The sequence below is a fragment of the Bos javanicus genome, chromosome 27 (genome assembly GCF_032452875.1).
Source record: "Bos javanicus breed banteng chromosome 27, ARS-OSU_banteng_1.0, whole genome shotgun sequence".
Lineage (NCBI taxonomy): Eukaryota > Metazoa > Chordata > Mammalia > Artiodactyla > Bovidae > Bos > Bos javanicus.
This window is the reverse complement of record NC_083894.1, coordinates 15,634,375-15,656,433: the sequence shown is the minus strand read 5'-3', so window position 1 is coordinate 15,656,433 and position 22,059 is coordinate 15,634,375. Positions and strand designations below refer to the sequence as shown.

The window sequence follows — 22,059 nt, the reverse complement described above, 5'->3', positions numbered from 1 at the left end:
AACAATTATTCTTTAGACATTCTTTTAATAAGTTACGAGACAAAGCATGCACAACCAGAACATTATAGGCATGTAAATACATGTATTCTTGAACATTATCTTCGCTTAGAAGAAAGGTTTCCTCCTTCTTAGAAGGAGTTTAGACACACTTGATGAGCCTGAAGCCACAGCTTGTAGCTGAGCGGTAGACCTGCATGAAGCGAAGACCTTCTCCTCACCTCTTCATGACCAATACATCTGTTGTTGAAAAACATATTGACATTAAAACCTTTTTTTAAAAAGTTTTCCTCCCCAGTCTTCTACCATGCAGGACAATTTTTGGTCTCTAAAGTCTAGCAGTAGTTACTACATCCAGTATTAAAATGTGTTAATGAGAATGAAAAGATATACAAGACATAAGACTGGCAATATTTAAATGAAACAATAAATTCTGTTTTAAATAAGAAATCCTTAAGGGAGGAAGAAGGAAGAAACTGAATTACTTACCAACACTTCCTTTTCCCACTTGTATATTCCTCACTTCCAAAACTTCGTTTCAGTCTGAGCACTTGAACACAATGATCTTTATTGGGTTGTTCCCTTGATTTTATTGTCTGCATACATTTAATTGTTGTAAGAAACTTGGCACATTCTGGAAATCCACATGACCAAGCAAGATCTTCAGCTGTTTGCCCATTCTTATTACATAAACTAAGACAAAAAAAAAAAAAGTATTCAAGTAAAAGTTGACAGTTGTTTTTAGCCTTTTAAAAATATATTTCTAATAAAGGTGCTTTGGGCTTATACAAATGTTGGTTGCAGAATAAAAGAGGTAAAGGAAGCATAGAGGAATTCCATGTTTGCTCACTATTTGTCCTTAGCACAAAGGACAGCCCAGAATGGGCACTTCATTTCTACACAAATAAGTATTCTGTTTTCAGTACAATGAGTGAGTACACAAAGGAAATCAGTGAGAACATCTATAGAATGGATTTTTAAAAACAAAACTAAGATGTAATACTGCCATGACACATGAAAAGAACTGCACCTCTGATTGTTTAGGATCCATTTTTTAATTTACTTGAATAGTATCAGATAATTTAACAGCCTAAGTTAATATTTAAATGGTACCACTACATTATCAATTAGGCAAGCATCATGTAATTGAGCTGCAGGAGTCTGATTAACCCAAGAAAATATAAAATTTGAAGTCACTGATTCCATACTCACTCAATTTGGGCATCACTGGCTACAAGCAGACTGAGGCATTCCATGCTTCCAACTCTTGCTGCCTTGTGTAGTGGAGCTTCTCCAAAAACATCCTTACAGACAAGACAGCATATTTTAGTCTCCCCAAAACACTCTTGTGGAAGTTGATGAGTGAGCTTTATTGCTTGAGGAAGCTATTTGAGGAAGTAGGGTTAGAACTGCATTGTACTGGACTGAATCTTTTAATTCTTTTTTAAAGTAAAGTTCACTTGGTGCCCTATTAAATATAGAATTGTCATTAATAAAAGCATGTGCAGTCACAGCTACATACATTAAATTTTAAGTGATTAAAAGCAAAATAGAATCCTACAGAAGTAAAAATTACAATTTAAAATTTAACATTGAATGGAAGATGCAAACTACCTTAAGTTCTGTAAGGAATTATATTGATTGTGAGCATGTCTTACAAGTTGTGCTACCCTGAGACTTAATTTTGTAATGGAGCAGTTCCTTTGGAAATGAATGGTAGACCCTGGAAATGTCCGATGTAGTAGCCAGCAGCCATCTATCGGGCTAATGAGCACCTAAAATGTGGCTAGTCTGAACTGAAATGTGCTGTCAATGTAAAATACACGGAGGGTGAGGAGGCATATCCGATATATTTATATATCAGTTATGTTTTATTGATTACACATGATAATTTTGATTGTGTCAGTTTACTAAAATGTTTCGCTTCATTAATGTGGCTACTGGAAAACTAAAGTTACGTAGTGTCTCACACTTCTATAGGCATCACTGTGCTAGTCCTGTTTCTAATAACTGAAACGACAATATCTTGGTGTCTAAGAAATGTTTGTGTGGATTTGGGGTGAAGGGGAGGGTTGCACACAGCAACAATCAGTTACCTAGTTACCTGCTGGTTGAGGTCAGCGCCCGTCTGCAGCTGCCAGAGAAGAAAGCAAGCAAGGCCGCCACCTGCAGCCAAGTGGACGGGCGACTGCTCACAGGGATCCGGGGGTGCGTTGACGGAGGCCCCGGTCTCCAGCAGATGCTTCAGACTATCCACCTGCGAGAAAAGAACAGCTCCAGTACCCCTTCTCGCCTTTGTCCAGGCTCCTGCCCTCCGGAGATTGAAGTCCTCCGCCACTCCAAAAACCCTCCAACTCTGAAGAGGCTTGACTTAGCAGCAGCGCCAAGTGGTCAGTACACCTTCACCCTATCTAGCCCTCTATAGAAGACAGACATCTGTACGCTTAAGTCTGCCGGACAAAAGCAGCCTGAATCTCACCTCTGGGTTGCAATCGAGCAGCAGCATCTCCCGCCTAAAGTAGAGGACAGGAGTCCTTGGGAGAGCTGAGCAGTGCGGCACTCGCTGCAGACGGACAGGTTAAGAGTAGACAGGCCGCCCGAGAGCCGGAGAATTTAAAAGATCACCAGAGCTAGGGGGCCAGCCCCTCCCCGCCCTGCCTCAGGGGCGGCTCGGCCGGAGCAGCCCAACCCTAGGAGGCCCGCCTTTCTCCGCCCAGCAGCAGCCGCACGTACACAAACAGTAGCACGTGTAACCTGGAGCCCAGTGAGGCTGGCGGGGGCGGGGGTGAGGAGGAGGCAGCGAGGATGCGCCAGCTGATTGGCCAAGGGGAGGTGTCAGGCCCGCCCACCTCGGGGCGGAGCCCTGAGGCCGTTCCCGCCCAGGCCCTGTTGCGCATGCGCCATGAAAGACCGGCGTCAGGACTGCCGGGTTTCACCCGCCGCCATGAGGCGCTGAGAGTTCGGCACGTTTCACGCTGCTTGTGCCCAGCTCAATAGTCCCTCTGGGGAAGCGGAAGTCGCGGGTGGAGGTTTTGGTTTCTGCTGGCGCGCACGTAACCAGGAAATGAGGGAGCTACCAGGATCTTGATCTTGGGCGGCAGCGCAACCTTTGGAAGCTGCTACTGCGCTTGGTGCTGGACCCCCGCGGCCCCAGCCTCTGGCTCCTCAGGAAAGAAAGTTCCTGAGTCATCGTGTTCAAAGCCGCCCTAGGCTTGCCTCTGTCCCTCAGGCCCTGGACATTTAGGAAAGCTAGAGCTTGAGGGGGTTTGGGGGGGTAGGGGTGGTGGTGGAGGGGCGCCTAACGTGAGCTAAGGGGCTAGGTTTTCCCACAGGACTGCTTCACCTTCACCCCAAAATGACACTATGCCCTTTCCGGGAGTGACGTAAAGTGAGCCCGCCATTGTAATGTGGCCCCTCAGAGACAGGTCAGGCACAGTGCTGGACTTGTTGCCTGGGGAAATGCTGGTCCCAGCTCTTAGCCCTGAGCTCCCTGAGACGGGAGCCCCGCACTCTTCGTGAGGAGTTAGTGGACAAACGAAAAGACCAGGCCATGGACGTTATGACCACTGGCGCTCTTCCCCGTGGGCAGGGCTGACCATACCTCAGAAAACTGTAGAAACAAAGACATCCTGACTTCAAAGCCACAGCCACTGACTATTTTATCTCTGGACAGTTCCTAAGCAGTTTTTTTTTTTTCTTCTTCCCCAGGTTAATCTAGCTAAAAGCTAAAGTTCCAACCATGTATTTATTTTCCCTAATATCTTAATCTGTTCCCCTCTGTGTGCTGGTACCTTTTGAGAGCAAGACTGAAAGTTTATTCTTTTTTTGGAGAACAAGCTCAGTGTCCTCTGAAAATAGATGGGTGGCCTTTTTGTTCTAATTTTGGATACAGTTTCTTGTTTATTTTGTAATAAGAGCCGTAAGCTAATTTTACAGTAATTTATATTACTAGATTTATGCAGTTGATCCAAGGTGTCAACTTAGAGAAAAATGTGCTGCATGAGAGCTGTGAGTTAAAGTTTATTCAGGGTTTTACTGAGGACTGTAGCCCAAGAGACAGCCTTCAGATAGCACTGAGGAACTACGCCAAAGAAGTGGGGGTGGGGAAGCTAGTTTATATGTGATTTTTTTGATGTTAGGGAATACATGCAGTCAACTTGTATCTTGGTAAAAAAATCACTGCTAGTTACAGAGAACAAATATTCCAAGTTAATGATTATAGTGCTTTTCTATGTATGGAAAGCAGAATTCATTAAAATTCTTCAGGAAATGCATTTAACTAAGGGCCTGGTTGTCCAAAGCACAGAGCATCCCCTTTTCATCTTTTATTTCCTCTGTCTGAAGCACTGAGTGTACCTCCTGTTACCACCTTAATCTCTTCATCTGAAGTATCCAGTGCCTTGCTGCCTCAAAGACTTGGTGAGCAAAATTCTCTTTTCTTTTGTTTGCAAAGGGGTAGTTTTAAATATCTTTGTTTATATGTGTACTTAAACATAAGCGCATATATATATATGTATACACACACACACTTATATTCAAACATGTATAGAATCGTGCTTGTGTTCTTTTTTTAAATTTAAACTATTCACAGTACTTTTTATGCTGTTTAAAGAATGTCAGAAATATATGAAAACACATGTCCATATTTCCAGTTTTCCTTTTCTCGTGTTTTTCATCTAGATAACCACTATTTTTCAAGACATATAATTAAGCTTCAAGTTTGCACAGATGTTCATTTTCAAGAATTCCTAACTAATACAAGGTGTCATCGAAGAAGTCCTTAGAGTTCTAAAATATATGTTTTGCAGTTAACATATGAAATGGGATATTTCTGTGATACATGCACCTCCACGTTACATCCTTTTTCTTGAAAACAAGATTCTGTTCAGCATGCATTAAGTCTGGTAATTATTGTTAACTTCCTGTGACATATTTAAATTTCACAAGGAAAGGGAATTTTGTAAGTAGTTTTTAAAGCTTTTGTCCCTTTAATCACTGCATACTTGTCCATAGCTCATAATGTTTCCAAACAACTCTTTATGTCTCAGCTATGTATCTGATTTAGAAATGGGCCTAAAAGCTTTCTGAAAACTGAATAGAGCTGGTGGAGTACAGAAGTATACAGGATAAATACATTCAGAGAACAATATCTTTTTTTCTTTTGTTTTTCTTTTTTGTTTTTTTCTTTATTTTTAAATTTTTATTGGAGTATAGTTGATTCACAATATTGTGTTAGTCTCAGATATACAGCAAAGTAAATCAGTTACATATATACAGATATCCACTCTTTTTTTGTTTCTTTTTCCACATGGGCCATTAAAGAGTATTGAGTAGAGTTCCCTGTTCTATGTAGTAGGTTCTTTATTATCTATTTTATATACTATTTTATATCTATTTTTTATATATATATATTTTATATAGTGTGTGTATACTACAAGCCCCATCTCCCAATTTATCCCTTCCTCACTTATCCCCTGGTAACCATAAGTCTGTTTTCTAAATCTATTACTCTACTTCTGTTTTGTCAATTAAGTTCATTTATACCTTTGTGTGTGTGTGTGTGTGTCACTGGGGGACAGTATCTTACTGGCAAGGGACTGGAGTTTTTACAGAACATACAGCAGGTGGGATCAATTTTCTAAAGTAGTAGATGGTCTAAGAAGCATATGGAATAGTCACTCTTCCAAGCATTGCCAATTCTGCTTAGGTGTAGCTTGCTGGTAGTTGTGTTTCCAAAAGGGTGCCATTTAGAGTGAGTTTAAAAAAAAAAAAAAAGGTTGAATGATGACTCAGTGACCAAATGAGTGAAAGATGTGTGGACTAAGACTTGAAGGGTAAGAGTTTGCTAGGTCATCCAGAAGAGGAAGAGAATTTATAAGAAGTGTTAAATATCTTCCAGTGTTGAGAACTATGTGTAATTCAATCTGGTTGCCATATATGTTACACATATAGCAGTGATGTGAAATAAAGATATACAAATGAGAAGTTATATTAAATGACCACTAATATCTATTCCAATATGTTATTGTGTTGAGGTACATTGACATTAATTGGGCACTTATTATGCCCCATGGTTAATACAGATAGGAAAGGAAACTGATAGGGAGATTTCTATAATTTATCTAAGATCAGATCATTATTAAGGAGTGGAGCTGGAACTCAGGCAATTTGACTCTAGAGCCCACATTCTTATACCTATATTTTAAAGAATTGTGGTCATCTTTGGTAGTTCAAAGCTACTAAGATTGACTGCTTTAAAGCAAAATGAATCCTCAGAGAAGATTACTACAATCCATTGAAAAACACTTTCATTTAATGATGACTTAATGTAGCCTTGTTTCTAGAACTGAATTTCCCACAGTGCTTAGTCCAATGCCTTCTATTCAAGGAGTTCCTTTTTAATGAATGAATGAATATGTGCCAATTGGTGAAAATTATTAAAGTATTTGGTGGACAAGCTAATTAATTAGAATTAGGCTAATTTCATCTATTTTCTATTTGCCTTTATTGGCCAAAAAGATGACTAGAAAACATTCCCTAAATGCATAGCATTGAAAGGAGGAGTAATTGGGAATACCTTCTAATCCCCATTTATCACTATTGTATAATATTTAATTATATTGTATACATTTAGCAATAATGCTATAGAGAAATTTAGCTCTAAAGCAAATGAAGAAATATAAAGTAAAACTAAAAATCTCAATAGTTGACTTGGTTTCACATGTATTATTTAGATCTCTTGAGAATTTTATAACCCCCAAACATATTCAATATTCCTCAGACATTTCTGAATATGATGTTTCAATTATTTATTGCCAACTAGGTGCCCTGTTATTTATATTAATGTTGACCAGATTCCAGTGAGTCTTAAAAGTAACTAGATATTAATTATTAATAAAGATGTGTGGCAGATATATTTCTATAGCTCATACACTGAAGATAATATATCACTGCAAATAAGAAAACTTTTCAAAGACAGAAGATGATAGCCAGAGCTGGAATTTCAATTAACTGTTCTTTGATTTTTAACAGTTTTTTTTTTAAATCCGCAGATTGAAAATTACTTGAACTAATCAATATAATTATGACCTTCATTGGCATAGGCAGTCAGGAAATCCATATATGATCCTAGTATGATTGTAAATGGAAAAGGAACTGGCAGCGCACTCCACTATTCTTGCCTGGAAAATCACATGGACAGAGGAGCCTGGAGAGTTAAGAGCCCATGGGGTTGCAAAGAGTCGGATACCACTGAATGACTAGCACACGTAAAAGCAAAAGGATTTCCCACAAAGAAATTCTTCTTGTGCCTAGTTTATACTGTATAAACCCTTCCAGCCTTGCTTACTCAAACTTCTTGGGAAAGATGATAAATTATATAGCTATTCTAAACAACTACTGCTCCAGGATATTATGGCACAAAGAATAGATACTGGGTTGGTCAGAAAGTTCGTTCAGGTTTTTCTGTAACATCTTATGGAAAAACTCAAATGGAGTTTTTGGCCAACTCAATAGATAACTGATAAAGATGGATAGATAGGGAGGAAAGGAGTAAGGAAAAAGACAGCTCTTCTTTACAAAAGCATTCCAAACACATCGTTTAGACATTCCTCACTCCAGGAAGTAGAGGTTAATCCTTACCTCACCCCATCCTCCTCAGTGTGGGCTCTGCATTAATGACTTGCTTCCAAAAAGTAGAGTATGGGAAGTAAGGGGAAGTAACTTCACAGTGGAGAAACCTGTGAAACACTGCACTGGCCAAGTGTTTGTTATTATCATCAGTAATAAGTTATGCACCCTTGATACGGTCTGCCGAAAAGATACTTCACCTCTGCATCTTCCCAAAGTCCATAACTCAAGTCTAACCATGAGTAAAATATCAGGTAAACCCTGATTGGGAAACATTCTACAGGATATCTGGCCAGTACAAAACTGTCAAAGTTGTTAAAAACAAGGAAAACCTGAGAATCTGTCATAGACCAGAGGAGGCTAAGGAGACATGATGACTATGGGATCCTGGAACAGAAAGAGGAAATTACAGTAGTCCCCTGTTACCTGCATTTTCAATTCCTGTGGTTTCAGGCCCATCATCATCTGAAAATATTAAATGGAAAATAACAGAAATAAGCAATTGATAAATTTTAAATTTATGCTGCTCTGAGTAGTGTGATGAAATCGCACTCCATCCCTCCTGGGAGGTGAATCACCCCTTTTGTCCAGGTTAGTCGCCTAGTAGCCACCCGGGTTATCAAATTTACTTGTGTTCGAGTAACCCTTATTTAGTTACTGATGGCCCCAAAGCACAAGAGTCAAGATGCTGACAATTCAGAGATAACAGAAACATGCTGTGAACATCATCATATTTGGATTGTCTTAGTTCTTCTAAATACTTCACCTAATACTGCTTCACCCTAAAGTTCTTTGGAAACTTCTATATTTCCTGGTACAACCATAGGTTTTTGGAATCATATAATCCAAGAAGTTTACATATCTAGGAACAGATATTTTGAAATCCTCTAGTTCAAACTATTTGTAATCCAAACTACAGATGAGAAAATTAACTCTTAAAAAAAATGAAAATCACAGATAGTTTGGTGATTTTTTCCTCTGGTATACTGATTTATCTCCCTTTCTGCACTTTATTCTCATTGTGTGTGTGTGAGTCGCTCAGTCATGTCTGACTGTTTGCGACCCCATGGACTGTAGCTCACCAGGCTCTTCTATTCATGGAATTCTCCAGGCAAGCATAGTGGAGTGGGTTGCCATTCCCTTCTCATAAACAAAGCAATTTATTGTCCAAAATAGTATCATAGAATTGTATGATTGTGGCTTTCCAGTCATACTAAAGATCTATTGAGTTCTCTTCACCACCAATCAGGAAGCTTTACTGGAAGCTTGTTCCTGATTGGTGAGAGCATGCTGTAACAGTGGAATTCCATGGAGTAAACAAAAAAGCGTAGCAACAACTGAGTTTGCGGTCTCACTACCCTCAGCCTAGGCCAACCTGGACTCCTTCATCCCACATGAGGTGGCCTCTACATTTTATATGAAGGCTCTGATTTTCCATTCAACTGTGATCCACCTTATAACATGGAAACCCATTACAGATGGAAAGATAAAACTGAACAACACAGTTAAAGTAAAGTGTATTCCCAGGTAAAATAGGTGCTTTCATTTAAAATGGATTAGTTTGATGAGCTTCAGTTAATGGAAAGGCACTGGTGCACAAGAACTGTACCTATGAGCAGTGTCACCAATTCCTACTAGTGGCAGCAGCTGTGGTGGGTGACATGACTTGCTAGAGCATGTATTTCCCAGCCAGAGAGGACTTGCAGATAGCCCTGATCATTGACTCCATGCGGTGGGAACAGACATGGACGAGGGCTTCTCTTAGCTCTGAAAGGTCCTAGTTTCCTAAGAAGGAGTGCTCATATACCAGGGCTGTTAGTTTGGTGCCCTATCCCTCAGTGATGAGGGGAGGATGCTCTTTCTGTCAAGTGGAAATGGAATCTCTTGGTGCATTTTCCTGGAGGAAGATATTTCTACCATATTATTATTTTACTCTCTTTTACAGAATACCCACTGTGGAGACAGGATGAAGTTGACCAGTGAAAAGTTGCCCAAGAACCCCTCATATACTTCTCTATCCCACTTCGCTGCTAAGAATGCAAAAGTCTTCCAGTGGAGAAAGGAAAAGACTGGTACAAGTCCTGATAGTATTTTCACTTAAAGTTAATTATGTACACCAGAGCCAAAGAGACAAGAAATACAAGTCTTATTGCTGGAGAGGAAGTGGTTAATTCTTCCAGTGGAGAAAGGAAGAGACTGGTACAAGTCCTGATGATATTTTCACTAAATGTTAATTACGTACACCAGAGCGAAAGAGACAGGAAATATGAGTCTTATTGCTGGCAAGGAAGTGGTTAAGTTTACAGTCCTTTCTAGCTTTTCTGTAAGAATTTGTGGAATTGCTACCCAGCTTATCTGGTAGCAGATCATCAGTGAAGAAGTTTCATCATGAAATCCTGCTCCTGGTTTTACTCTCAGGACTTTAGAACACCCTTCTTGAAAAAAACAAAGCCAGATGTCACTTCTGTTAGAGAGGACAGTACCATACTTTATTTGAAATAGGCATTTAAAGCTACCATTTCTTTTTCTATAGACCTAAAAAAAATTAAATTGGGGATGGTTAGATCATTTAGTTAGAGTAGTTCTAATTAAGACTGAAATTAAGAATTTCACACAAAGGCCAGCTTTGTTTAAAGAATTCCACACGGACTACATTGCTAGAGCTCCTGCCTAGTAGGAAAGAGGGTTAGTGTGACAGCCCACCAATACACTTCTTAATTATATAAGGTACAATGTCTGGTGTGATAGTGCTTTCTTTTTTCTAAGGTGGTGCTTTTTCCTTGAACTAAGGAGGTCAGTTTTAGGAATGAGAACTAGGAAGGAAGCCAGTATAAACAATGTCAGATGAATTCTATATACTTTATTACTTTAAGAGAAAAAATTCACATTGTATGGGTAAAGATGGAATTCTTTACTTTTTAAAAAACCAGATCATTACAGCCATGCTAATTTGGTGGATAAGGCCTTGCAGCTCTTGAAAGAAAGGATAAGAAGAGGGGATACTATGGCATATTTTCTACGAGGTCAACTGTACTTTGAAGAGGTACCAGTTTTTGTGGGTTTATTTTCATTTCATATAAAGCCATTGTTAGATCTTCATACAAAGTTTCCTATAGAGTTCCTTACCATTGTTAAGCCAGGGAAGTTCTGTCAAATTCCCTAGATTGTGTTTGTGGCTTTGATCATGATACGCTGGTCCCAGCTTACAGAGCTATTCGACCTTTCTCCATAAAAGTCATTCTAATGAATGTCATTTATGGGAGTCATTTTGTTATGAAATCCATTTGCACATAATAAATAAAAAGTCTAATTTTTATATTTTGCTAAAATATTCAGTGTTATTTGTAAAGTATTTTATTATTAACAATTAAAAATCCTGATTCTTATCAATTAATAGTACTGAGAAGGCAATGGCACCCCACTCCAGTACTCTTGCCTGGAAAATCCCATGGATGGAGGAGCCTGGTAGGCTGCAGTCCATGGGGTTGCTAAGAGTCGGGCACGACTGAGCAACTTCACTTTCACTTTTCACTTTCATGCATTGGAGAAGGAAATGGCAACTCGCTCCAGTGTTCTTGCCTGGAGAATCCCAGGGACGGTGGAGCCTGATGGGCTGCTGTCTATGGGGTCGCACAGAGTCAGACACGACTGAAGCCAGTTAGCAGCAGCAGCAGCAAAGGTAGCTTTAAGTAAGTTTCTGTATGGATCAAGGAGAGAATTTCCCTCTTTATCCACATTATGCTGAAATTTACAAAGTAGGTCTAGGTAGACCTGTGCAAGATATCACTCCAGCTTCAGCAGTATAGCTTCAATTGTTCACTGAACCCCAAGGGAAGATGCAAAAAGGGATCAGCTGTCCCCTGCCCCTCACTATCTCTTGAATGCTTGGGCAACCCTTCACCTATATCCCACTTACTAATCTCTTTATGGCTCCTTCCTTCATTCTGGCAACAAATATTTGTTGAGGACTCATCACGTACCTGTCACTCTGAGAATCACGTAGCATAATGTTTAAGAGAATGATCTTTCAGCTTTGAACATAGGTTCAATTGTGGTTCTGTTGCTTGTTAACTATACCCTTGGGCACAAAGGCTTAACCTCTTAGTGCCTCAGTTTCATCTCTGCTGCTGCTACTGCTAAGTCACTTCAGTCGTGTCCGACTCAGTGCGACCCCATAGATGGCAGCCCACCAGGCTCCCCGTCCCTGGGATTCTCCAGGCAAGAACACTGGAGTGGGTTGCCATTTCCTTCTCCAATGCGTGAAAGTGAAAAGTGAAAGTGAAGCCGCAGTCATGTTGGACCCTCAGCGACCCCATGGACTGCAGCCTTCCAGGCTCCCCGTCCATGGGATTTTCCAGGCAAGAGTACTGGAGTGGGGTGCCATAGAGCTATTATGAGGATATGTTAATTGTAAAAATACTTACTAATAGGGCCTGCCACTTAATAAGTGCTTTATAAGTATTTGCTACTATTATGCTAGGTACTAACTCTACAGTGGTGAGGGAATTAGAAAGGTCCCCATTTCATGGAGCTTATAGTCAAGAGGAAGATAACAAGTTAATACATGATTACAAATACGTTAAAAGTACTGTGAAAGCAATTAACTGGCTACTCTGATAGAGAATAACTTAGGGGTAGGGCAGAAAGACCTGTTGTTGAAACTGAAATTTAAGGAAACAGGCAATGCAAACAGCCACAGGGAAGTACATTCCAGGTAGAAGGGAAAACAAATGCAACGTTTCTGAGATGAAGAAGACTTTGGCGAGTTCTACAATGTGAATAGAATGCAAAGTCAAGTGGGCCTTAGGAAGCATCACTACAAACAAAGCTAGTGGAGGTGATGGAATTCCAGTTGAGCCGTTTCAAATCCCAAAAGATGATGCTGTGAAAGTGCTGCCCTCAATATGCCAGCAAATTTGGAGCACTCAGCACTGGCCACAGGACTGGAAAAGGTCAGTTTTCATTCCAACCCCAAAGAAAGGCAATACCAAAGAATGCTCAAACTACTGCACAATTGCACTCATCTCACATGCTAGCAAAGTAATGCTCAAAATTCTCCAAGCCAGGCTTCAATAGTACGTGAACCATGAACTTCCAGATAATCAAGCTGGATTTAGAAAAGGCAGAGGAACCAGAGATCAAATTACCAACATCCACTGGATCATTGAAAAAGCAAGAGAGTTCCAGAAAAACATCTACTACAGCTTTATTGACTATACCAAAGCCTTTGACTGTGTTCAGTTCAGTTCAGTTCAGTTCAGTCGCTCAGTCGTGTCCGACTCTTTGCAACCCCATGAATCGCAGCACGCCAGGCCTCCCTGTCCATCACCAACTCCCAGAGTTCACTCAAATAGCATATTGGGCACCTACCGACCTGGGGAATTCCTCTTTCAGTATCCTATCATTTTGCCTTTTCATGCTGTTCGTGGGGTTCTCAAGGCAAGAATACTGAAGTGGTTTGCCATTCCCTTCTCCAGTGGACCACATTCTGTCAGACCTGTCCACCATGACCCGCCCATCTTGAGTGGCTGCACAGGGCATGGCTTAGTTTCATTGAGTTAGACAAGGCTGTGGTCCTAGCGTGATTAGATTGACTATAGTTTTCTGTGACTGTGTGGACTACAACAAACTGTGGGAAATTCTGAAAGAGATAGGAATACAAGACCACCTGACCTGCCTCTTGAGAAATCTGTATGCAGGTCAAGAAGCAACAGTTAGAACTGGACATGGAACAACAGACTGGTTCCAAATCGGGAAAGGAGTACATCAAGGCTGTATATTGTCACTCTGGTTATTTAACTTATATGCAGAGAACATCATGAGAAATGCTGGACTGGATGAAGCACAAGCTGGAATCGAGATTGCCAGGAGAAATATCAATAACCTCATATATGCAGATGACACCACCCTTATGGCAGAAAGTGAAGAAGTAAAGAGCCTCTTGGTGAAAGTGAAAGAGGAGAGTGGAAAATTTGGCTTAAAGCTCAACATTCAGAAAATTAAGATCATGGCATCTGGTCCCATCACTTCATGGCCAATAGATGGGGAAAGAGTGAAAACAGTGACAGACTTTATTTTCTTGGGCTCCAAAATCACTGCAGATGGTTACTGCAGCCATAAAATTAAAAGATGCTTGCTCCTTGGAAGAAAACTTACGACCAAACCTAAAGAGCATATTAAAAAGCAGAGGCATTACTTTGCCAACAAAGGTCCATCTTGTCAAAGCTATGGTTTTTCCAGTAGTCATGTATGGATGTGAGAGTTGGACTATAAAGAAAGCTGAGCGCCAAAAAATTGATGCTTTTGAACTGTGGTGTTGGAGAAGACTCTTGAGAGTCCCTTGGACTGCAAGGAGATCCAACCAGTCCATCCTAAAGGAAATCAGTCCTGAATATTCATTAGAAGGACAGGTGCTGAAGCTGAAACTCCAATACTTTGGCCACCTGATGCGAAGAACTAACTCATTGGAAAAGACCCTGATGCTGGGAAAGATTGAAGGTGGGAGGAGAAGGGGATGGCAGAGGATGAGATGGCTGGATGGCATCACCGACTCAATGGACATGAGTTTGAGCAAGCTCTGGGAGTGGGTGATGGACAGGGAGGCCTGGCATGCTGCAGTCCATGGGGTCACAAAGAGTTGGACACGACTGAGTAACTGAACTGAAGGGCTCTAGACAAACCTTGTTTCAAAAGTAATGAGAAGCTCTAGGAAGTGTTTTGAGACTGTGATGAATGGACTGGAAGGGAAGCATTAAACCAAGACCAGTTTAGAGAGAAATTATACTAGTTGGGGCAAGAGAGGATGGTGGTCTTGACCAGAGTGGTAGCAGTGGAACTGGGTCCTGGATTTATTTTGGAGATACAAGTAATGGTGGCATGGACTGAAAAATGGAAAAGTGGGTGAGTTTTGAGGAAACCATCAAAAGTTCAATTTTGGGACATTTTATGTTTAAGATTCCCCTTCGTCATCCAACTATAAGGTTTCAAAGTAGAAACTACATGTGATACTCTAGATCTCAAAAGAAAAGTCAGAGTTGAAAGTAAATATATATCTGAGATTTTCCAGCATGTATGACATTTAAAATCACGAAAACTGTAAGGTCCTCTCTTCTCTTTCTCTGTATAAGAGTATTCTGAGTTTTCCAGCCTTCGTATCTTGGCCAAACATTAGCCAGAAAATAGAATGAATCTTTACAAGTCATTTACTTATTGTTAGCATTTTGATGCAATTTTTATTACTTTTATCAATTTGTTGATTAATTACAGTTTAGGAAAAGAGAAATTCAGTAGTTTCTGTGTTTTCCAAAAGTTGTTTTTGTCAGGCCTTCTCATTCACTGACCTTTCAACTCAGAGACTCTTTTTCCACTATTACAAATGATTTAGTCTTTAATGTAAGGCATTTTCCATGGGGGACTAAGATACAAGCTCCATGTTTGTTCCTTACACTTTAGCATATTTCTTATTATATCCTATGATGCTAAGAAGCCTTAAATGAATGACTTGTGACATGGAGGTTTCTATAGGACATATGGGAGGAAGATAATTTTTGAGAATCACACATTTGCTTTTCGGTGTCTTCTTTAGCTAGAAAATGGCAAAACTGGAAGAGCCATATTAGAGTGGAGATTTAATAATAATGGATGTCCTGATGCTTATCTTTTCTCAGAGACTTTGGCCCCAACTCTGAAGTTTCTCAGATTCTGGGAGTGATGAGTAATATGGCAGGCTGGGATGAGCACCGAGCTAGGCTATCATTAGAGGGTAGTTCAGTAGTAGCCAAGAATAAGAGTGCAAGTCAAAGCAAGTCCCTCCTAGGTTCCTCCTTGTTACCTCCCTCAGTTGCCATGTTTAGGTTTGTTTTACTGATTTTTATAGTGTGTTGTTTGTTGTCAATGGCTCACTTGTAAATTCCATAAATTTGTTTCTGTCTTTATTTGGTGCTGCTAGCTAGATTTAGGTGGGAACTAAGTATCTGTGATTACTTTAAGATAATAAAGAAAATAATTCAGTATTTCCTGGGAGCTTACAGGGATGGTATGAAGAAGCATTAGAACAGTTTGAAGAAATCAAGGAAAAGGATCATCAGGCAACTTACCAGCTAGGAGTGATGTATTATGATGGCCTGGGGACAGCTGCAGACTCTGTAAGTTATTGTTTTGTTCAGTGTTTAAGATTTCATGGTTCTGGATTTAAAATTATTTATATTTTAATAATATATATCTGTACTCATATTTAAATAATTATCTGTTCTTTCAGCATTTACATGAAAACAAAATTTCTTTTTGCCCCCTCCTTGCTACCACTAGCCATCAATAACATTTATGTTTTAAAATGTTTTCCTTTGTTCTTAAAAGTTATTTTAAAGCTACATGAACATAGAGAGAAGTTAGAAAATAAGCAAAATTAAGATCACTCCAAATTTTCCTATCAAATATGAAGTTATTATAGTTATTACTGTAGAGTTATTCTTTCATGTATTGCCCTATGCAGAAAAAAATTATATGTGTGTATACACACCTACATTTTAAAAATATAAGACCAAGTATACATTACTGTTTTGTAATCTTTTTTTTCCACCTGTGTTTTGAATGTCCTTCATTGTCAATAGATATAGTCTACATTTTCATTTAAATACTTGTATATCAATAGTATTTTTAGGCCTCATATTTTTGGCATGCTTGAAGATGAAAGAATAAGTTAAATTATGAGATTTTGAGATCAGTAGTACGATTTTCTCTATGCTATATGGTTTTCATTTTTTAATTATTTCCCCTTTTTTTGCCTCATCTTACAAAGAAATTTCCTATGAAATTTATTTTTTAAATTTTCAAAGATATTTAGAATTTAGTTTCCCTGTATTCACTTGCAAGGGTGTCCTGTATATACAGGTCTATTACAAATTCTAAAATGTGAAAGTACACAGGCTTTCAAATTTTGGCTTTACCACTGGTTTCAAATCTTGGTTTCGCCACCTATTAGCAGTATAATCTTGGGAAAATTATTTCTAGCTTTAGTGTCCTTATTTGTAAAGTGAAGATAAGTAATCTCAGAAATACATCTGTCATTTCCCCCTCTCCTTTGGTCATGGCCAGCCTTGATGATTGATCATAACCCAATCAGCTACAAAGAAGTACCTAAGTCCAGACATAGTCTCAGAACTTTTATCAGTACAAAGCTTTAAGGATACATTACCAGGTTAATCCATTGGAGGCAGCATAAAAAATAAAACTCATTAACCTAACTCATATAGTTGTTAATGAGATTGGATGACAACACATAAAAATAACTAACACAGGGCACATGGAGTAAGTGTCCAAGAAGCATTTTCCTCCCTGACTTTATCTTGTATAAAGTTAATAATGAGGACCATACTCTTAATTCCTGAAATTCTTCATTTTTCCATATTTATAATCATTGCACCCTATGAAGAAATGAATGGTAAAAATAAATATTTGCATTAATTGAAAGATACTCATTGTAACCTACGTATAGTTTAATTTTTGAAAGTTTAGTAACCTGCAGTATCCATTACTACATTGCCTGCATTTACTCCAAATTTAATACAGCTGACCATACCCTCCTTGCAACACCCTCCCCCCTTAGCATCTGAGATATCTTTAGTTCATCTGATTCTCCCTCATACTTTGCACACATCATTCTACCATTGTTTGTATATTTGAAATACAGTTTTTTCTGTTTGCCTCTTCACAGCCACTCCTCAGACCCTTGTGCTAGCTGCTTCTCTCCCATCTAATGTTGAAATATGTCAGAACCTTGGCCTCAGCCCTTCCTGCCTCCTTTCACTCTCTCCTTGAGTAGGCTCATCCAGTCTCATGGCTGACACTTATCTATACATACTTTCTAAAAACTTTCCGATCATTGTCTTCATACCAGAAACGAATTCTGAGATCCACATAGCCAGCTGCCTGCCTCTCCCTAAATGATGAATCAGGTAAATTCACAGATTTGGTGTTACTTTCCATTTTTTCTGTTTTCTCAGTGAAATAAAAGTGAGGCCATGTGTTTGCTTTAGCAGCATGTATGCAGAGCCTGTGCAAAGATGACACACAAACTCATGAACTGTTCCATACTTTTTATAAAAATATTTTAAGAATCAAAGCCATGAGCTGAGACTGAGGAGTGGGAGCAGGGAGAGCAGAAGTTTGAAGAGAAAGAAGGTTTGAAATAGTATCCCCTCTTCAAGATAAGTGGGAGAGACTACTGTTGAAACAAATTGATAGAATTACTTGTGAGGGCTGAGAGCTTGCTCTGAAATTTATAGTCATAAATTTTAAGAAGGACCTGTTAGCATGGTTATTTTTTTTCTAGCCATGTTCAATGGTTTTAAGTACAGCAGAGTAGGGAGAAATAGGGTATTTGCCTCATGAGTGAGTGTCATGGAGGGAAGAGGGACAAAGAGTACAGTGACAGATATAGAATAAATTGATAATGTGGGAAGAACATGAAGGTGTGGACAGATCAGGAAAATTGGTAGATTCAATGGGTTGGGATATGGCAACTCCACAAAGTAGAATGACTTCAATGTGATTACATATGGAGACCAGAGGAGCAAAAAGGAAGATGGCTTCTGTAGGTCTCTTCAGTTAACCCCAAGGTAAAGGAGCAAAGAGCAAATTCTTTTAATTTTTATCACTTTATAAATTTACTGAGTTGTTCTTGAGACTAATTTGGCCCAAAGTCTGGTTGAACCAAATGTGCTTTGTGTGGTAGACCTGAAATGTCTTGAAATTTACATTATAAACCCTCAAATACAAAATAGTTATGTTTACTGTAATCATATATCTTTGGAAAGAAATTGAGAGGAAAAAATACATACACACCAGTATGTATATATGTGCCTGTGTATCTTTTATATTTGTACATATTTACCATGTCTGGGGCTTTTCAGTCCTTCCTATCAAGGTGGGTTCCCATTTGGCACTGTATTCCATTTCTTTCCAACCTGAAAAACTTCCTTTAAAGAGCATTTTTTGCATAATGTGCAGGTGATGAGTTATCTCCAATTGTGAGTACCTGAAAATGTCTTCAGTCTACCTTCATTTCTAATGAATTGTTTTGGGGTTGAGCTCTTTCTTACTCCACTTTAAAAATGCCATTCTAAAATCTCCTGGCTTCTCATGAGAAGTCAGTCTCTGTATTGTGTGTTAGTCGCTCAGTTGTGTCCGACTCTTTGTGACTCCATGGACTATAGCCCATCAGGCTCCTCTGTCCATGGAGTTCTCCAGACAAGAGTACTGGAGTGGGTTGCCATTCCCTTCTCTAGGGGATCTTCCCAACCCAGGGATTGAACCTGTCTCCTGCATTGCAGGCAGATACCTTACCATCTGAACCACCAGGGAAGCTTTGTATTATGTTTCCTGTATGTAATGTGGCCTTTTTCTCTGGCTGCTTTGCAAGGCGTCTATAGCTTTCAGCAGTTTGACTATGATGTGTGCCTAGGAGAGGGTTTTTATGTATCCTCTCTGGGGTTTACTGAATTTCAAGGATCCCTTTCGGTTGCAGTTTTCAAGAGTTACTCCTTTTCCAGTTTATGTTTGCTTTGGTAAACTTCCTAGTGCCTTTAAAAAGTGGTTCTATATGTTTGGTCCCAGTTTAATCACTGCCATCTGTGGGAGGATTTGCACAAACACGTCACTCTACTGTGGTTGTACCTTAAGTTCTCTCTTACTAACAAGCTGGGGTGGAATGGTAGACACCTGCTCACACACTCACAGAAATAGATCCATGTGATCTGGGACTCAGTAAAACACTTTATTTTCTCATCTTTTACTGTGTTGTTTAGCCAAGAACAGCATTTTGAGAGAGCAGTGAGGGGTAAAAGTTAGAAAGAAGCATACACAACTGTACATGACATTAAATATTATTTTTTTCTTTGGAGTGACTTTGAAGGTTTTGAAACTGAGGATTAAGTCCATTTCACCTGCCTTCATTTGTCAAGGTTTTTTTAAAGCTAACATGCCCTCCAGGCAGCATGAGCATAAACCATAAACCATTGCCCAAGTGGTTGTCTAGAAACTGGGAGTCAGCTGCATCTAGTTTGAGCAGCTGGTTGAGACTGGGTCGGGCCACCCACCCTCCAGCTGGGCATCCACAGGTGTCCATTGCTTGGTGATCTTTTAAATGTGCAGAAGCCTGTAGCTTAGTTACACCTGCGCAGAGCGATAATTATCCACCAGTCACCGCACCTTTCCCCATGCCCTCCACGCTCCCTACATCTCCAACTGCCATGCTGCGTTATTCATTATCCTGTGAATACCTGAAGCCACTTGCCTTGGGAAGCTGGTTTGAGGTTTGTTCTTCCTGTCTTCTGGTTTGACTGCCTTGCAAATAAACCCTCTTTTTGCTGCAGACCTTGGTGTCTCAGTGTTTGGCTTGCAGTGTGTCTGGCAAGACAAATCTAGTTTGGTAACAGATGTGGTGAGGCAGCCAAGAGGTAAGTAAAAATAAAGCTTTCACCTGTGGCTCGTTGGCCCCTTGCAGGCACTGAGGACCTGGGGACGAGCAGACCCTATGGCTCTCGCTCCCCATCCCCACATCCTCTGCCTGCCTTTTGTGTGGAGAAAAACTTCAAAGAATGAATTCAGAGAAATGAAGGTGTTGAAGCAAAGGAAAACAAGACAAAATTACACTACTTCAGCCATTAAACAAAGCCAAGGCCCTTTAGTTCCTCCTCAAGGGCTACAGATAATATTCTAAACCACATCCTTTGAGCTGTTTTTAGCCACCGAAACCCCCACCAGGTAGAAGAAGTTAAATATATGATGACCAGACTAGCCATGAGAACTGGCCCCAAAGAAATGGGAACAAACAAACCCTAGAACCAAAGATTAAGTGTACTTAATACAATCAAGATGACACTGATCAGACCACTTCACGACCAATTTCAAGATGACTGTCAGAACTGACGGTGCTGTTCTGCATGCAGCGCCTTCTCCAACTATAGAAGTTCTTGCCCACTGATTGTCAGTGAGGAGTTGGCTTTCAGACTTGAGTCCACCGTTCTCTCCCATTGCTGGCCTCCAGAATAAAAAACTTTCGACCAGACTTGCCTCTCAAGTATTGGCTTCTGAGCGGTGAGCAGCCAGACCTGATTTGATTTTCAGTAACACATTTTGGAGGTTTGGGGCTTTTGGGTTTGGAAGACTTCTTTTGGGTGAGTAACTTCATTAAAGAAACACAACTATGCCTTGATTGTCTTTGCAACCCTGAATGGATGATGGACCAGAGGCCCACTTGGAGGGACTTTGGCAGACAGTACGGAAGGTTACAGGCCTCTGTATCTGGGTCACAGGCCCAGGGCCATGGTTTTGTTTTAGTCTTGCTTGTCCATGTATGTGTGTGTCTGACTCTAAATGTTAGGAATTGGCTACTGGGGATTGAGCTGAGGTGTCCAAACAAACCTTGAAAATGCTTTACCAGGAGCTAGACTGTCAGATGGGGAAAAGCATAACTTTGTACATATGCCTGAATGTCCCATTCCCCTTCTGAGAGATTTACTAAATACCAGGGTTACCTTTGCCCCTGGGCAAATGAGCATTAAAGTACCACCAGAGCAGGCTTGCAAATTGCAGGCTGTACCCCAAAGAGAAGAGCCTGAAGCTATTCCAGGAGAGATTGCAAAGAGGAGTCCAGAGGCCTGGGTGGACGAGAGATCAGCAAGAGCAGAGAGCTAGGCCTATATAAGTTAGGGCATCACCTGAGGTCGGCTTATACAGGATTTAAGAGCAGTCAGATTGTAAAAAAGGCTCATGGGGCAGTCCCTAAGCCCTGCACTGTCACTGATCTGTCCGCAAAGTGTGGGTCTCCTGTATGAGAGCTGACAGATGCCTTTTCTTGCACTTCTTTGTTTTAAATCCCAAGAGTTGTTTGCTTTCAAGTGGGAAGATCTGATGCTAAGAGTTAAGCAACAGTACTGCCAGACAGTACTTCCTCGATTTAAAACTTCACCCATCATATTTGGAGAAATCGTGGCAAAAGATTAAGGGACCCTGAACTAAATGAGGAAGGTAGGATGGTATTCAGATTACCAGTAAGACAAAGGACACTTGAGACCAGAATATGATTTTTATTTCTTTATTTTTTTTGGCTATGCTGGGTCTTCGTTGCTGTGCAGGCTTTTCGCTAGTTGCGGTGAGCAGGGGCTCCTCTTCGTTTTAGTGCTTGGGCTTCTCGTTGTGGTGGCTTCTCTCGTTGCTGGGCATGGGCTTTAGGCATGCGGGCTTCAGTAGTTGCAGCTCCCAGGCTCTAGAGCACAGGCTCAATAGTTGTTGGCACATGGGCTTAGTTGCTCTGAGATGAGGGATCCAACCTATGTGCTCTACATTGGCAGGCAGGTTCCTATCCATTGTACCACCAGGGAAGTTGCCAGAACGTGATTTTGATTTCAGCCTTTTTGGTTGAACAAGGCTATC

The 22,059-nt window shown here is 40.2% G+C and overlaps 2 protein-coding genes across 5 annotated transcripts in view; one reads left to right on the top strand and one right to left on the bottom strand.

Moving 5' to 3' along the window:
- Positions 1–5: 5 nt before the first annotated feature.
- Positions 6–2,758, bottom strand: ANKRD37 (ankyrin repeat domain 37). 3 transcript variants are annotated; one of them, XM_061404195.1, is made up of 5 exons: positions 2,477–2,758; positions 2,102–2,254; positions 1,210–1,301; positions 487–690; positions 6–237 (listed from the first exon to the last, which is right to left on the bottom strand). In XM_061404195.1, coding segments are annotated over exons 1-5 (477 nt in total). In that variant the 5' UTR covers positions 2,504–2,758; the 3' UTR covers positions 6–236. The 3 variants fall into 3 exon arrangements, with proteins under 3 accessions (XP_061260179.1, XP_061260178.1, XP_061260180.1); XM_061404194.1 differs by having other exon boundaries at positions 1,210–1,382; positions 2,477–2,678; XM_061404196.1 differs by lacking the exon at positions 1,210–1,301 and having other exon boundaries at positions 2,094–2,254; positions 2,477–2,675.
- Positions 2,759–2,864: 106 nt separating this feature from the next.
- The window catches only part of LRP2BP (LRP2 binding protein), a 31,716-nt gene continuing 12,521 nt past the window's right edge, over positions 2,865–22,059 (top strand). The window contains exons 1-4 of one of the 2 annotated variants that reach the window (XM_061404190.1): positions 2,865–4,416; positions 9,572–9,698; positions 10,557–10,669; positions 15,657–15,770. In XM_061404190.1, coding sequence (XP_061260174.1) covers positions 9,593–9,698; positions 10,557–10,669; positions 15,657–15,770 — 333 coding nt within the window. In that variant the 5' untranslated portion in view covers positions 2,865–4,416; positions 9,572–9,592. Of the gene's footprint in view, positions 4,417–8,883; positions 9,154–9,571; positions 9,699–10,556; positions 10,670–15,656; positions 15,771–22,059 lie in introns of those variants that run through there. The other variant, XM_061404191.1, reaches the window with a different exon arrangement.

Coding starts and splice junctions, on each gene's coding strand:
- ANKRD37 (XM_061404194.1), bottom strand. CDS start 2,503: ATGCTGCTGCTCGATTGCAACCCAGAG. Junction 2,255..2,476: donor TGCTCGATTGCAACCCAGAG/GTGAGATTCAGG, acceptor CTTTTCTCGCAG/GTGGATAGTCTGAAGCATCT. Junction 691..1,209: donor GCCAGTGATGCCCAAATTGA/GTGAGTATGGAA, acceptor TTTTTGTCTTAG/TTTATGTAATAAGAATGGGC.